At 42.7% G+C, this 17,344-nt stretch overlaps 1 protein-coding gene across 10 annotated transcripts in view; it reads left to right on the top strand.

Annotated features, from left to right (window-relative positions):
• The window catches only part of LRBA (LPS responsive beige-like anchor protein), a 512,136-nt gene that overhangs the window by 458,839 nt on the left and 35,953 nt on the right, over nucleotides 1-17,344 (top strand). For 8 of the 10 annotated variants that reach the window (XM_036031880.1, XM_036031882.1, XM_036031877.1 and 5 more), the window contains 2 exons: nucleotides 9,229-9,318; nucleotides 13,858-14,050. In XM_036031880.1, coding sequence (XP_035887773.1) covers nucleotides 9,229-9,318; nucleotides 13,858-14,050 — 283 coding nt within the window. The remainder of the gene's footprint in view (nucleotides 1-9,228; nucleotides 9,319-13,857; nucleotides 14,051-17,344) is intronic. The other 2 variants (XM_036031879.1, XM_036031881.1) reach the window with 1 other exon arrangement.

Genomic DNA, 17,344 nt, shown 5'->3' with positions numbered 1-17,344 from the left:
AATTAACTTTATGGCAAGGTCTACTAATTTCACAGTTATTGACCAATTTTTCAACTACAGTTGTCTTAGATAGTTAAAAAGTTCTTCTGGCCTGCCTGGTAGCTCAGTTGGTTAGAGTGTTGTCGCAACATGCCAAGGTTGCAGGTTCAATCCCCGGTCAGGGCACATATAAGAATCAAACAATGAATGCGTAAATAAGTGGAAAAACACAAAAATAAATATTTTAAAAAGATTAAAAGTATTTCTGGCTACGATATGAATGGAGAAATTAAACTTCATAAATCTGTATCAAATGTTGATGGATTTTTGTAGTTTTTTAGTTCAGAATTATTTTCAAAATGGAAAATTTTTGTTATTTATTTTTAAGTAATGCATGCTTTGTGTGAGATCTCAAAAATGAAAAAAAGTGTAAAAATGGAGAAAGTATTCATTTTTATTCTGCTAATCTTATCTACCCCTCACCAGAAACCACAGCTGACAACAGTTTGGTGTGTTCTCTTCCAGATTTTACACGTGTGTATCTGTGTGTGTGTAAACATAACTTGGTAAAGAGTGTCTCTAGTTTCTCTTTTTAAAACCTTTTAATTTTATGTGTACTCGCATAATAACACATGTAAGGATACATGCTTATATATTTAACTTTATTTTTTTACTTAAATGAGATCATATACTATATTCTTCCATAATTAGGAATTTTTTTATTTTTTATTTTTAAATATATTTTATTGATTATCCTATTACAGTTGTCCCATTTTTTCCTCTCCGTCATTCCCCTCCACCCTGTACCCCTCCACCACCATCCCACCTCCCACCCCACCCCTTTAGGTCATGTCCGTGGGTCGTACATGTAAGTTCTTTGCTCCCCATTTCCTATACTGTTCTTAACCTCCCCCTGCCTATTTTGTACCTACCATTTATACGTATTCCCTGTACCTTTTCCTCCATTCTCCTCCCTCCCTTTCCTTGCTGATAACCCTCCATGGGATCTCCATTTCTGTGATTTTGTTTTTGTTGTTTGCTTAGTTTGTTTTTGTTTTTGTTTTTCCTTGGGTTCAGTTACTGATAGTTGTTAGTTGCCATTTTATTTTCATATTTTTGACCTTCTTCTTTTTCTTAGATAAGTGCCTTTAACATATCATAATATAAGGGTTTGGTGATGATGAACTCCATTAACTTGACCTTATCTGGGAAGCACTTTATCTGCCCTTCCATTTAAACAAAAGCTTTGTTGGATAGAGTAATCTTGGGTATATGTCCTTGCCTTTCATGACTTGGAATACTTCTTTCCAGCCCCTTGTTGCCTGCAAGGTTTCTTTTGAGAAATCAGCTGACAGTTTTATGAGAACTCCTTTGTAGTTAACTGTCTTCTTTTCTCTTGCTGCTTTTAAGATTCTCTCCTTATCTTTCATCTTGGCTAATGTAATTATGATATGCCTTGGTGTGTGTGGTTCCTCCTTCTTTGGGACTCTCTGAGCTACCTGGACTTCCTGGAAGTCTATTTCCTTTGCCAGGTTGGAGAAGTTCATTATTTTTTCAAGTTAGTTTCCAGTTTCTTGCTCTTCCTCTTTTTCTTCTGGCATCCCTATGATTCAGATGTTAGAATGTCTAAAGTTGTCTCAGAGATTCCTAAGCCTCTTCTCATTTTTTTGAATTATTCTTTCTTCATTCTGTTCTAGTTGGATATTTATTTCTTCCTCCTGATCCAAATCATTGATTTCAGTCCTGGTTTCCTTCCCGTCACTGTTGGTTCCCTGTATGTTTTTCTTTATTTCACTTTGCATACTTTCAGTTTTTTCTCCATTTTTCGACCATACTGAGTAATTTCTGTGCCCATCCTGATTGCCAGTGTTTTGAACTCTTCATCTGTTAGGTTGGCTATCTCTTCATCACTTATTTCTATTTTTGGAGCTTTGATCTGTTTTCTCACTTGGGCCATACTTCTTTGTCTTTGCTCACCTGTTACATGGTAAGGGGTGGAGCCTTAGGTATTTGCCAGGGCGGGGCAACCCCATTGTGGTGCTGTATGTGGGGGAAGAGTCAGAGAGGGAACAGTGCTGCTTGTTCCACTCTTGGCTAGTTTTCAGTCACTTCACCCACTACCCATAGGCGAATTGGGCCCTTCTGCTGCGGATTCCTGGGTGGGTGGGTTTGTGTGCATTCTAGGACCATGTGGGTCTCTCCAATGAACTCTCGTGTGAGTCTGGGAGATTCTCCTACCACCTCAACCCCCACAGGTTTTTATATACAGACGTTTTGAGGCTTTATTCCCCCCACACTGAAACCCTGGGTTGTGAGGCCTGTCTCGCTCCCCAGTTGTTCCTCCCCGTTTATCTGCATACAAATGTTTGACCACCTAGTCCTCCAGCTGCTGCCTCGCCATGAGTTCTCTCCGCCCGGCTGCCCATCTCTGCCCCTCCTACCAGTGTGGATGCACGTTTCTTTTTTAATTCCTTGGTTGTTGGACTTCCTGCAGTTCTATTTTCTGGCAATTCTGATTATTTTTTATTATCAAATTTGTTGTTGTTCTTCTTTTGGTTGTGTGGGGAGGCAAAGAAAAAAATTCTTCTTTTACCCATATATTACAGACTAGTTTCCATGTCAGATATATTCAGCTCAACTCATGCATTTTAATGGCTGCATAGTATTCCATTATTTTAGGTAAAGTAGTTTTTCCCCTAATTTTTACTGTTACAGGATATATAATAACCACCTTGTATTTAAATCTTTTGCATTCATCTGATTCTTTCCTTGTGAGAACTTGTAGAACTGGAATCAATAGCTCGATCTTTATTTGAAAACATAAAAAATTGACTCCTAACTAAATTCTTATTTTTCTCTAATTCTTGAAAATTAAAAAAGTTGTCCTTGAAGTCCAAATTCACATAGACTTCTCCTCAGTTTGCTTATTTCTTTATCATAGCCTTCTTCTATGTGAAATATTTTGCATAATTTGATGATTAAATACCATTTAGACTATATTTTGAACATTTATCTGATTGAGTTTTAAATATTCCATATGCTGGTATATCCATGACTTTTTTTTCTGATAGGCTATTTATCATTTATGTTTATGCTTTAAATGTTTGAATTCTATATATAAATTTTATTTCTAGGGCACATTGAATATTTACATTTCAATCTTAAATGATTCCTTTTAAATTAAGTTAGGTTTTTATGGTCTTTTTTAATTTTTTTGTGCATTTATTGCTTTGACTACTAAAAAGTAACTTTGTGTTTCACTTTGTAGATTAAGAGGGGGTCTGGTCCAAACTCTAGCATAGAATGACTAAGTAGTCATTGGAGCAGGATACTTTTTAAGTCGCCGGAGCTTGATTTTGCAGTGGCCCCACAGTGCTCTGAGGCTGGTCACCTGGGCTGCTGATCAGGAAGCTTTGGAAGCCTGTCACGTACCCAGCGAGCTGCTCCCCAACTTAAGCTCTGATGTGTGAGGGTGACAGCAACCTTGTGGCTCATGAAACGACTGACGTGTGACACAGGAGGGTTCCTGGATGGTGTTGATATGACTCTTAAAATATTGAAACATGAATTGATGCTGAAGTCCAAACTAAGAACTCTTGTTTTGGTTTTTAAACATTTCTTAGTAGAGAGTTTCTCTAGAATCTTTTTTTTAAATAACGTATCTTTTTTTTAAGATTTCACTTATTTATTTTTAGAGAGGGAAGGGAGGGAGAGACAGAGAGAGAGAGAGAGAGAGAGGGAGAGAGAGAGAGAGAGAGAGAAGCATCAATGTGCGGTTGCTGGGGGTTATGGCCTGCAACCCAGGCATGTACCCTGACTGAGAATCGAACCTGGGACACTTTGGTTCGCAGCCCGCGCTCAATCCACTGAGCTACGCCAGCCAGGGCTAGTTTCTCTAGAATCTTAAGACCTCTTTCTAGAGCTTAATTTTGGTGGTATCAGAACATTTTAATATATTATTAAGTGGCATGTTTTTTCTTAACAAATTATTTTTACTTTCCCTACCTCAATTTTATGGTGCCTTTAGAGGTAAATATATAGAGGATAAAATGCAATGGCAGAGTTGTGTGCTCAACAAAAGCAGTGTACGTGTGTGTTTATTTTAATTGCATCCACATGTTATGTCTCCCCTAGACCCATCTTAAAATAAAATTTTACAGCTTTATTGTTGGTTACTAAGTGTTGTATTGAGTTAACTTGTTTCCTCTTTTAGATTAAAAAGACTAGTTCAGAGTCATTATTAAATTGAAGCCAAATACTCCATTGTCACTAAGCCAAGTCTGCTTTCCTTGACTTTTATTTCTTTTTCCTTTCAACGTATGTAGGTTGTGTATCTATAATCTCTATACACTATCTCTTTCTCTGTACAGATGACCATAAAATCATGCAAGTATGCAGTAGTTGGCACAGAAAACTACAGAATACACAGCTTGTTGAAAATCTTTTCATAATATTTCCATTTGGAAATCCATTAATAAATTCTCTAGGTAATATTTGAGATGCTGTTTATAAAATATAAATAATGTGGTTTTACTGGAATGTCTCTAGGCATTTGCATAGTCTTTTTTATTACCATGTATTTCAACATCTGGAATGCTGCCTGCTGAATTCAGGTTTTATTATAGAAAGTAGTAATAGGTTATTTACAGAATAATTGGGAATTGATGAGTAAGAACGTTACATAATAAAGTAAGCTTTTCAGTAGAAATGTTTAGTAGAATGTTTTATTTAATGCTGACTGCTCTGTAACAGTGTGGACATGTATCTCTTAGCTGCATCCTGCTGAATTATGTTGGCCTGGGTGGCCATTCATTCAGTAAGTAAACTGAGCACCTACTGTGTGCCACACCCCCAGAAGCACAGAAATACATGGCACTCCCTGGTCTCTGGGAGGGTTTGAGTCTGACAGATAAGACATGAATTACACAGTACTTAGGATATTGGGTAAGTAGGTAGTGGAGTCCATGCACATCGCTGCAAGAGCAACAGGGAGGGCTGGCAGCGGTCTGGGGGAGAGCAGGGAAGAGATTTCCCACAGGGCCGAGATGCCTGAGAGAGAAAGAGAGAAACGTCAGTTTGTTGTCCCACTTACTTGTGCATTCATTGGTCGCTTCTTGTGTGTTCTGACCAGGAATTGAACCCACAGCCTTGTTGTATCGGGACGACACTCTAACCAGCTGAGCTACCTGGCCAGCGCCAACTGAAACAGATTTTTAAAAGATAACACATGGGACTAAAACTCTCTAGGCAAAGGAGAGTTTACTAAAGAGTTTTGGCATTTGGTAGAGTTCCTTGGGTTACCCTATTACCAATCCAACTTCCTAAGCCTCAGACCTCCCTTTGAAATTTTCTGTTGGTCCATATACAAAGGGCTGACGCAAAAAGAGAAGAGAGTGATAAAGTTACTTGAGGGGCTTTTCAAATCATACTTACTCCCACAGGATTTCTGACTTGGCCCTTAAGAAGCACTGCTTTGGTTAAAAAGAGGAGATTGGTATTTTTGAAAACTTTCTCATATTTTTTAATTTCAAAACAATACTGCAAAGCAAGATATGTACTAAGAGCAGTTACATTGAATTTGCATGTACAACAGAGATTTCTATGCAGTAATACCTGTATTCTTAGTGTTTCCATAGTAGTTGGCGCTATTGGCCACTCTGTCTTTGGAACTCTGACCGCCAGCTTCCGTGTCACACCATCCTGCTCCCCCACCCCCAAGGACCCCCCTGTCTCCTTCATTACTTCCTCATGTTAGACCTTAAATCTGAGTTTCCTGAGGTGCGGCTCTAGGCCCTAGTGTGTGTGTGTGTTGTATTCTCTTCCTGGAGCTTAACCAATGGGTGTCAAGCTGTGCTTCTAAGACTTCTCAGACTTTTCTTAGGAGCTGCTGAGGAAGCTTATTAAAAGCTCCTCCAACCTTCCAAGTAGAACAGCCTTATCTCTATGTTTTCTATATATCAGAGTTTTGTGTAAGATTTCCCTCAAGAAAGGAAGTATTTCTGCTGTTTAAAGTTACATGTACACAGTGAGAGGGGAACATCAAACCCCGCTGACTTACATTTCTTGTGTGTGACTGACTCCCACATCAGTACCTCCGGTCTCTCATCCAGGAGCCAGTCTTGGGCTTTCCTTGTGCACTGGGCACCTCGCCCTGGACGGATGGCTCCACCGTCGCTTCAGAGTCCCCGTCCTGCTGCCAAACTGTTTCTTCCTGACAGAAACGTGCATTTCCGTGTGTCGCTTCACTGCTATCTAAAGTGTGCAGGCTCCAGAGAAAGCAGTTAGTTTCATCCTTCCTTTTCTTCACCGCTCCGAGTCTCGGTCTTGAGGACCTGCTGATGTCTCCTTAGGTCACGGTGCACATAATTCATCCCTTTCCTTCCTAATACCGCAGCTTCTCCATAGAGATCTGTCTCTGGGCGCTTAGCCCTGCAGTGCATTTGAAATCTGGGCCAGATTTGTTTTCTGATACAATGTGTTCATCATTATTATCGGCATAAACCCCTGAAGCACTCCTTCCTTCCGTGTTCTAGCCATGTTAAGTGGTGGTCACACCAAGCCCCCACCTAATGCAGCATTTTATTTAGTGCTTTGTATGTGCTAGGTACTGTGCTAAGCACTTTAGGTGTACTATTTAATTTTCCAAATGATTCTGTGATCTAGGCATTCTTATCATCTCCGTTTTATAGATGGGGAAGCAGATTAGGCTACTTGTGCAAAGTCACGCAGCAGGTAAACGGTAAAGTCAGGATTAGCACTCCAAACCGCCCGACACCACAGGCCAAGTGGGAAGCTGTCTGTGCCCCTCCCTTTCAGGGGGGCAAGGCACGTGGGCCGTTGGGCAGGGACCACCAAGGCAGCGGTCCAGGGAAAGGGCCCTGGCTTCGCTAGCTGCTCTCACAAGGGACTTACTGTCCACGTTTGTAACCTCAGCCGAAGATCCGTACCTCACACAGTAACAGTGCTCCCACTCTCCTCTTTGGGACTGCTTCTAGGCTTCAAGGTGCCATTTTGTGATATTTTTCTTGTATCTCAACCTCAAAATTTATCTTGATGTTGATCCTAAATTGATTTTACTCCATCAACAAAGGCTTTAGATGTACTTCCGAAGTGGTCCTAGTCCTTATTCTTCACTTCCTGTTGGCCCCTCCTCTTGTTCCAGAAGTCTAGGGCCAGCCTTACCTCCCACTGCGGAAACCAGCGCCTGCCTAGCCACACTGCTCTACTGATTGCGTCTGAATGTAACTTTTTTCATTGTGATGAAGATGGTGATATGATGATGATGATAGAGACACCTTATTAATTCATTCATTAGAGTGTAAGCTCGTGTTTCCTGTGCTCAGTCTTACGCCTATGCCCTGCTCCAGGACCTAACACATATGGAGAAAGGACAGCTTAATGGGTGAGGGTGTGGGATGCAGAATCAGGCGGCTTGGGTGTAGATTTGGAGCTTGCCATTTAATTCCTGTGTGACCTCAGACAAGGCATTTAAGTTCTTTGTGTGTTTATTGCGCAGTACTCACATCACACAGTTTAAAGAGGAAATGATATGATTGTAAATCACTTAGAGAAGTTTCTGGCAAATAGTAAGTACTAAATAAATGTTCATTATTGTTGTTGCTAGTAACCTTCCATGAATATTTGTTGACTGCGTATTGAGGGTCTAATCTGTGTCAAACACTCTGCCGTGTTTCCACATATGCATCACTGCGTGCGTAGTGTGACCTGTGAGACGAGTGCTGTTGCTGCCCACATTTCACAGGGGACGAAATGGAAACTCAGAGAGGTTCAGTAACTTACCCTGGATCGCATAGCTCGTAAGCGGTATGGATTCGGGATTTGAACTTGATCTGTTTGACTTCAAATCCAAGCTGCTTCCACCATCCCCTCAGCTTTCACAGAGGGGCTTCCCGAGCTTTTCTGCCCCAGCAAGTCACTCCTGGAACTTACTGGACTGACTGCATCACACTATTATGCAAGCATCCAACTACATGTGCCCTGCGTCCTATATTAGGAATATATTCTTCAAACATTGAGAGCTTTAACATAGTTGACGATAATTTAAGGTGTAAATAAATGAGCTGCTCATTTCTTACCAGGTCATTATAAACAGTTACTAGGGGTATTCTCATCAAATAAAAAAAGGAAATTAATGGTGGACATGATTATATTTTCTTGTTTATGATTTATCAATTGCCTGCAGTCCTACAGAGTATATAAAAATTGAAGACCTTTTCTTAGAGATTAAAAAATACTGTGATGAACATACTCTCTTGTGAATCTAAGAGGTTTTCTTCATCCTGTTAGCCTGGACGTTAAGAACACGGACATATCTCTCCGCTTCCTTCTCTCCCTTCGCACATAGCGCGGCATTTCTTCATTCAGCTGATGGAGGGATCCAACAGTGAAGAAGAGACATAAGGTCCTTGCCGTCATGGGTCTTACATTTTAGTGGGAGGAAACAAACATAAACAAGCAAACAAACAACGACAGAGAGCCCGGGCATCTGGCATTTCGTAGTTTCCCATGACGAGGGAGTTGGCGGTGACGGGGAAGTGAGTGTCGTCTGTGTGCGGTGTACCGGGAGCACCATGGCAGGGGAGCGCCTTGCCCGGGGTGCAGGCACACATCTTTCCAAAAGGGTGCACACACGTGTTTCTTATGTTTAGCTCGTCTCTGGTTTAACCATCTCATGCTTGGATGCAACATATGGCTTTTACTTTGTTGTTTAGCCACCTAGGTTCAAAGAGACTGTCAACAATAATGCTCTTTCTATGGCAAAAGTAATAGCATCAAGCCATTCCCACAGGTGCTGTGTTTCTTTTTTTCCCCCTTTCTACTTTCCAGGATGAAATGGGGCCTGGAATCAAAGCAACAATGGGTTTTCTCTATACCTGTAAAAGATTAACTTTAGTCATTAGGGATGATGCAAGCAGGAAAAAAATGCAAGAAAACAGAAATGAAGCCAAAAGGGACAATTTCTGATTGTAATAGCTGGTTTCTGTTTCATATCATTGAGCAAGACGAGGAAGTTCTGCAGGGTTTGATAGGAACGGCTTCCACAGGGCTGCAGGATGACCTCAGCCGCCGTGCCCCTGCCAGGTGCTGCGCCCCTCGCTGCAAACACAAGGCTGACTTTCAGCGTGAAACAAGCCAGAAGTATGGAATGACATTTTCAGGTGACAGTTGTGGTTCGAGTGCCTGTAATTAACACCTCTTAACCCTCCAACTCGCCCATGCCTTTTTCAGGCTGTTGAAGCTCAAATCCGGAGTTTTGGACAGACGCCCTCGCAGCTCCTCATCGAGCCCCATCCTCCCAGAGGTTCCGCCATGCAAGCGGTAAGTGCTGCCTTCACTCTTCTCGCGTCTTGCCTCTTGGAGACCATGCCTGACGTTTGTAACAGTCTTTTGTTGTACTTGAGATTCTCTACCACATCTGGGTCTGTTCTCATGCAGCGCTTGTTAACCTGCTAACAACCAGCAAAAAACCTCCGCATGCTCCCCGGGAGTCTTTGGGAAGGCAGCCATTGCTCCAGCGCTCTGGCATTTCATCAGCTCATGTTTCCTCACAGAGTCGGAAGGGTTCTAATCACCGTGTGTCCTGACTGCAGGACGGAGACTTCCGGCCTGAGACCGATTTGCTTTCCGGTTTGCTCCTATGAGTTTCTAGATTAGTTTTGTTTATATTCTTTTTTTAGATATATTTTATTGATTATGCTATTACAGTTTGTCCCACTTTCTCCCCTTCACTCCCTTCCACCCTGCACACCCCCTCCCACCCACTTTAGTTCATGTCCATGGGTCGTACATATAAGTTGTTTATATTCACTATATCCCAATATGCTTTTCAGTTGGGAATTTTAAAACAAACCCTACTATGTAAGATACTGTTGCTGAGCGTCAGGGCCCTCAGGGAGGAAAACACGATGTACACAGTTAGGTGTACCAAACCGTCCAGGGCTTAGTGGCATCCAACAGAGATTTCTGTTTCTCGCGATTCTGAGCCTTTCTTCTGCCCTGCTCCCTGGCTCCCCCTCTCACTGCTGTGGGGTGGGCCGCACTGTACCAACCTCCCTTCCCCTGTGGTCTTTCACTGTCAAGTCCCTGAGCCCAGGCCACCCTGGTGGGAGGAGCACACGGTTCCAGGGAACACTCCTGCGAGACTCTTGGAGCTCGCCTTGGAACCCCTGCAGCATCGTTTCTGCCGCGTTCCATTGGTTGGAGCGAGGCAGAGGCCGGCCCAGAATCAGCAGCAGGGGACAGACTCAGTCTGCAAAATGATGTGGCCGGTCTCTTTGTAGAGTTCCTGACATTTCAGGGGTTACGTTTTTTGATGGTTTAAAAAAAAAGCACAGTAACAAATACTGAATTGCATGATAAAAAGTTTCTTTGAAGAACAGACTATGGGTATTATATTTTTTCTTCAGTTGTTCCTCTATAAAACAGGTTGTTCATTACTGTTTTCAAATGAAAAATAGGAAATACACAATCTGTTTCCATAAATATGTGGAATAATTTAAGATGGATTCTGACTCCATGTTGTGGCTTAGAGGTGGCAGGCTTTTGTCGGAGACGAGGAAGGAGAGAGCTAGAGATAGTTTTGGTCTTTTCTACCTCGGGCTCTTTTTCCTTTCTCTTCCCGCCTCACCTTCTTCTTTGTGTCTTTTTCCTTTTTGCCCTCTGTCTTCTTTTTTCTGCTAGGCCTTTTTTTTAAACCTTTTTTTCTAGTTCTATAAATTGGATGTTTGTAATAAACCACAAGCCTTTTGAAAATTACTTGCATCCTCGTTTCCAAGTGTTTTTAAACAGGTGAAATCAGATTGAAATGAACATAAAGGAGAGCTTGAGTGAGCAGAAGACTACACAAAAAGTGAACAGTTAGCAAGAACAATGGAAGATAATGCCATAAAAATAGGAATAAAATAGTAAGACTGATTTATGTCTGGGGCTTGGAATTAGTTTTAGTAATAGCTTGTCAGGGAGACTCTGGTGGCTGTGGTGCTGGCTGATGGAGGCTCCTCTGCCGCCCCATTGACTTTGTCCCTGGGTCACTGCACAGCCGTGGTCACGGGGGCGGTGAGGGGGTCTGCTGCTAAGCCCCCCTCCCTGGCCAAGGATTACTGGTTCATTGGGGCAGACCGGCTTTACCGTCCCTAGGGCAGGAAGGCTTATGTTCCGATGAGGACCGAAGACCGTCTCTTCCATCAGCTTTTTCCTCTGCACTTAAAACCTGCACTTCAGACCTGTGCAAATTGTGTTTTTCATCTTATACATACGCGAGTGGAGGGGGTGGGGAAAGGTGTGTTAGAAAGAAACCAGAGTTGTCAACAAGTGTGTACATTTAATCTGGGAAAACCGAGTGAAATTTGGCTGGTAGTTTCCTATGTCTGCCTCAGCCTCGGCTCACAGATGGACTCGGGCCGGGATGGATGAGGGGCTGTTTCTCTAATCCCCGCTTTACCAGTTGCCCTGCGCGTCTGCAGCTGTTCCTGTCACGGCGGACCAGCCCTGTCTGCTGGGGCGTGCTCTCGCTTCCTTCTCCTGCTCCCTCTTCCATACTTAGCCAAGGATATGACGGAGCTTCCGGGAGAGTCTCCTGCTAACTGCCTGCATTGGGAGCTTAAGTCAAGAGGGAGTGTGTGTGTAGGAACACGCGGAGGGACAGCTTGTTGTGAGCATGCAGAGGGCATTCTGGACAAGGCGTCTGCGGCTTCTGGGGACAGTGCCTTGTCCTTGCCGTGTGGCTAAGAGTTGGCCCACTGGAGTCACTGTGTAAACAAGACATTGTTCCTACACATTAGAGACTTTCCTGTGTTGTCTTAGGGATGTAAACATTGGAATCGTCCAATTTGAGTTGAATTGTATTTACAATATGAGCTGTTAAGCTCAAAAATATGTATCCACTTTCTTGCAGCGAGACTTTGTGATGCATGTTATACTCTGACCTTCTCAGAGTTTGTAAAGTGGCTTTAGTAAACATTATTTAAAAAGCTACATAATTGAAAAACGGGGCTTCTTAATCCGAAATGACATTCATTTCCTTTCCCAGGACTTCTTCATCGCTAACTTGGAGTTTGTTTGATGTTGCTCATTGTTTCTCATTTTGACCCAATTTCCCAGAATTCCTTAAAACTGCATAAAAGGTCCTTTGTATGGCATAGATTATGTATTGATATCAGAGATTTCAAAAATAAAAGGCACGAATGTTTATTGTTTTTACTGCCATTCAGATGAGTTCCCCCATCAACCGTCAGTGCACCCCACCCCCACATGGGCACAGACACACGCACGACATAGCAGAAATTAAAGCCACCTCGTGCTGCGTTAAGTGCACGAGCCATAATATACACCAGGTGTAGTAATTAGCAGGCACACGAAGGCTGCCTATTTGTCTGGTTGTGCTGCTGTTGCTGTATCCCCCTGTGTTTTCACACCATCAGATAGTTGGATTTAATTGAGGCCACATCAGATGAGGCATTACTGACACCTTTAATTGAATGAGCATCCGGGGAGGATTAACTCATAATATTGATTGGCTTTTAGCCACTTGCTCAGAAGGGTGTCTGGGTAGCTTATTAGTTGCCTTTATTTACACCTTCATGCAAAGAGTGCAAATAGGAATTCTTAGTGCAATATGTTTTTCTAAGTACTCTTAATAACTTTTTTAAAAGGACTGATAATAAAAATGCAAATATACTTAATTTTTTATTAGCAGTTCTGAATAGATACATGTTAAATATATGTGCTTACACACATTTACATATACCTGGTGTTTTGAAATATGACACTAGGAAAGCAGCCAGAAGCATTTCATCAAAGTGTTTCAGTTCTGAATGATACTAATCAGCTATTAGAAAATAGACATGGTAGAAGAGAATTGCTGAAAATGAACAGGGCAATTACTGTCGGGTAGCGTGCTACCACAAAGTCTAAGGAAAGCCAGTAAATCAGAGTGGGGTTATATGTATCTTGGGTTATAACATGGGTTATGGGAATGTTCTAAATCCTTAGTAGTCTTCAAGATTTATTTTGTTGCTGGTTATTAGGACAGTACTTTGTGCAACATTGTTAAGTATTTTCTGCTTTTTCAAAACAGAAATCAAAGGTCTTAAGCTCTTTTTTTACCAAGAGGGAGGAGGGGCAGCTAGGTGCTTCTCTTTATTCTCAGCTACAGCAGAAAACAGGATATTTGCATTATAACAGGGGTGTTGATGACTTGGTGCACTATATAAATATATTGTTTTCGCAAGTACATTTAATTATGCATTGCTTTGAAACGCCTTTATAATTAAGTTTCTGTATTACGCTCATAAGTTATTTCTCTATTGAAATAATACATGCATGTTGTATACTTGTTTATAAATATGTTTGTTTTAATTATCTTTTTATTTAGTTGTCAAAATCTTCACGCTAAAGCAACACAATCTTCGATGATCTGTGGAAGTTGCCTTGGCGTGCCTTTGTGCTCACTGCCTATTCTCATTATTATTTACTTATTTATTTTTGAACTTGACACATAATGGCAATCAGAATGGGTTAATGCGATCCCCAATACTTTGCCTATTTAGAATCTAAATCAAGTCATTCTTTTAGTTCTTCATGGGACTGGGGTAGGGAATGAAGCCAATAAAATTTATTGGTTTTAAAGTGTTTCTGTTAACATATTCTCCTTCAGTCACCAAAAAATTCAGTTAATGACGTACATGAAAACAAGCAAATCCTAATCGCTGTTTCTATGAGCCTTTCTGCTCACTGTGCGCTCGCTTGCAGCTTATGTTAACATGGTCTTCCTCTTCTTTTCCTGTACCCCCTCTCCTCCTTGTCTTTCTTTGTCTTTTCCTTGTTGTGTATTTGGGTCTTGTCACGCCCACTCAATAGTATCTCCTCCTGCAGAGCCCGTTGATGTTCACAGACCAAGCCCAGCAGGATGTTATCATGGTCCTAAAGTTCCCCTCCAACTCCCCTGTCACTCACGTGGCAGCCAACACCCAGCCCGGCCTGGCGGCTCCTGCTGTGATCACTGTCACTGCCAACAGGCTGTTTGCCGTGAACAAGTGGCACAGCCTCCCTGGTGAGTAAAGAAGCATCGCTCTGTAAGGCGCAGCCACTGATGAGCACTGCACGGAGATGCCGCAGTGTCTACCTAAATGTGTACCTCAGCAGTTAAGCTTTTCAATGTTCAAGCTTTAGTCTGAGTCAAAAGGTGTAATGATTTGAAAGACTTAAAGAAGTCCCCGATGAGGCATATTAATACAGATGCTAAAGCATAAACAGTTCTTTGGCATCAGGCATTTGTCCTTATTCTTAGGAGATAAATATTACTTCTAACATAATATTTTGATATTGTGATAGTCTACATTATGTCCATAAATAGTGTGTATTTATTAATCCCATGTTCCCTTTTTTCCACGTACTGATTTACTCAGCACACACTTCTGATCCTGTGCTGTGTGCTGGTGGTGCATGACCTGGCGGTATTGTTGTGGATGATAGAAAAAAGAGCACTTGCATTTTCTGTCCAAACACTGCAAACCCAAAAGTGCATTCTCTCCTTCCAGTAAGTGCAGAATAGTTTTGGTAACTAACAGCAAGGTACCGAAATACCCATTGGAACCATAAACCATCGAAGTATAAACAGGCGAGTTCCTGGAGCCTGGCCCCACGTGTTACCGGTGAGGACACCGGCCCCAGGGGGCACGCCTGGTCCTGTGCCACGTGTGGCCAGGCAGTGGCTGAGCCAGGTTCGAGCCCGAGTTCTCTGGCTCCGGTTTTAGGGTCATGCCTCCGTGACTTAGGGCCTCTCATTAGAACGGAAATGTTGGGATCTGGATTTAGCACTGTTCTTTTTGGCCACTGGTTAGAAATCCTTTTTTTAAGAAGGAAATTCTTTTAAAGTCATGGGCATTATAGGCTTTTTCCTCCCCAGGCCATTGTTTTAGATGGGAAGTTCTTAAAAGTAGATTTTAATAGTCTTTTAACTTGTCATGAAATCTGTAAAGTATGCATATAAGCACTGCTCATTATAATACCTGAAATGGCTGCAAAAAATACAGATTTTTGAACAAGAGCCTCATTCCACATTAAATGGAGGAGTTTTTAGGCTGGGACAGAACTGAACTGGCATTCCAACACGAATCTGGTGCACTGACTGTGCTCCGGAAGGTACGCAGGGTGAAGGATCTGTTGGTACCAGAATTTATTAGATATCACCATTTCCTGGCCATGAAGAATGAAATAAATGCCAATAGTTGATTAGATTTCAAAAAAAGTAGAGAAGGTAAACATTAAGACACGTATAAATGCCTGTATTATTAGGTCTTCTAATGCCTTTTTCTTCAAGTGAATTTATTTTACAGAGGTAAATGTATATGCAAACCATGTATTTTGGAACCAAAGGTTATACTTCGATGAACGAATGGAGTTTTGGGTTCTCTAAATGCCACCCCTTAGATGAAGAACATGCCGGTGGTGTGTTTTAGCGGGTGCTCTGGAGGAGGTGCCTACTCCATGCGCCACTACCCTTAGAGCTTGTTAGAAGCCAGGGCCACCCTGAGGCTTATCCTGGGTGGCTGTTGGTGAGAACTTCTTCACTTTAAACAGTGACACTATACGTGAGGAGCGACAAACCTGTTCATCTGCCATTAAGCGCTGACCACTGCCGCCTGCCTCTTTGGTTTAGCTTAGCAAAGAGCTGGGCAGCAACTGAGCCGGCTTCACCAAACCACTGCCAGGCCTACTGCTGGTTCTCAGCGTGCTGGGCACACTTGCTAGGCACTGATGACAGCAACCCCCCCCCCCCCACTCCCCTTTTGAGCAAGCCCATCTTCCTGGCTGGAAAGCTTGCTTCCCTCAGTACTTGGTTGTCGGTGTCCTTTTCCCGCCTTCCAGCTTTTCTCTAGATATGGAAGGAGATGGAGGGGCCGCATCCCTGTGCCGACTACCACTGATGGGGCAGCCGCTGTCCCCAGCCCACATGCACCTTTCTGTAAGACAGGAGCTTGGGGACTGCCTGTGTCGTGCCGATTCTTTGCCTGTCATTCTTCCCAGTGAGGCCTCTTTGTACCGGTGCCTTGTGTCACTAGCAGTTTCTGCCCCGCCCTATGTCTTTACAGCATCACACAGCAGCTCTGCCCCCGCCAAGCACAGAGGATGGCGGCGTGGGAGCACAGAGCTGCCTGCCTCTGCACAGTGCACTCTCCAGGTCGGAGCTGCACCTCCCCCTCCACCCAACAGTGTTGAGCTTGCGCTTTATTAAATCTGTGCCTCGTTGCAGGTACATTTACCTACACCCGATCTTTCATCCTGTCCTGTACTACCTTTCCCTGTCAGGATGCTCTGATTTTAGGGAACTGTCACGAATCCCTAACAGTTTTTCTTCAGTGAATATCAAATTCGTTTTACACTCATTTTTTTTTTCTTTTTTTGGTTTAGATTCTGGTTCTTCTCCGAGGGTCTGTGATTTCAGTAGCTTGTTCATTAGACAGCTAGCTCCTGTCATTTATTTCAGTCATGTCTGAGTCCTCATTTAGGGAAAGAAAAGAAAGGTCTTTACCCTTTTTTCTCATTCACAGGCCCTTGCAGAAACTCGAGGGGAAAATAAAAAGCTTATAGAGCATATTCTAGGTTCTAAACATTGCTTTAATCACTCCACGACCTTAGGGTGTAGGTTCCGTATTTAGGTTGAACCATATGAAATTGCCTCTCTTAACCAGTCAACATGTCGGTTATTAGTCATTTCATATGGTCTACCCTAATGAACCTGTCTCACCCATTGTACAGGTCAGGAAGCTGGAACACAGAGACTCCGTAACTTGCCCAGGGTCACACAGGCCGTCCGTGGCAGGAGTGGGACTGGGGACCTGACCAAAGCAAGGCAGTTAACAGAACCTCCTTCACCGACCTTTTGGTTTTAATGTTTCTATGAGCCCAGGTTCTCAAGAAGTAGCGAAGAGTCCTCACGGTGTTAGCACCGTGAGCACGGTGTTGGTCGGCACTGGCATTACTGGAAGGAGACGGCACTGTTGGGTGAATGAGAGGCTGTGGTACAGGTTCCCTGATCGTTCTGTGTGCACGTCCTGTGATTTCCTTACGGGCAGAGCCCTATGACTTCCTTGCTGCAGCCAGTTTAACTTCTCATGGATACTCACCTATCCATTAGCACCTATTTAGTGCTAATATCGTATTACTTATTTTAGCTTCCAAACATCCTTGAAAAGTTGGTATTTGCTAATGGGAAATGGTGACATGGTAAATTTAAAAATCTAATGAACTCATTGGAGTGCACTGCATTTTTATATCCAGGCCCCTCAAGGACAGTCAGAAAGATTTCCTAAAATCTGATGGTATGAAGCCGAGCTCTGAGACT

The sequence above is a fragment of the Phyllostomus discolor genome, chromosome 8 (assembly GCF_004126475.2).
Source record: "Phyllostomus discolor isolate MPI-MPIP mPhyDis1 chromosome 8, mPhyDis1.pri.v3, whole genome shotgun sequence".
Taxonomy (NCBI): domain Eukaryota; kingdom Metazoa; phylum Chordata; class Mammalia; order Chiroptera; family Phyllostomidae; genus Phyllostomus; species Phyllostomus discolor.
The sequence above is the reverse complement of the archived record's forward strand: the minus strand, read 5'-3'. Positions and strand labels throughout refer to the sequence as shown.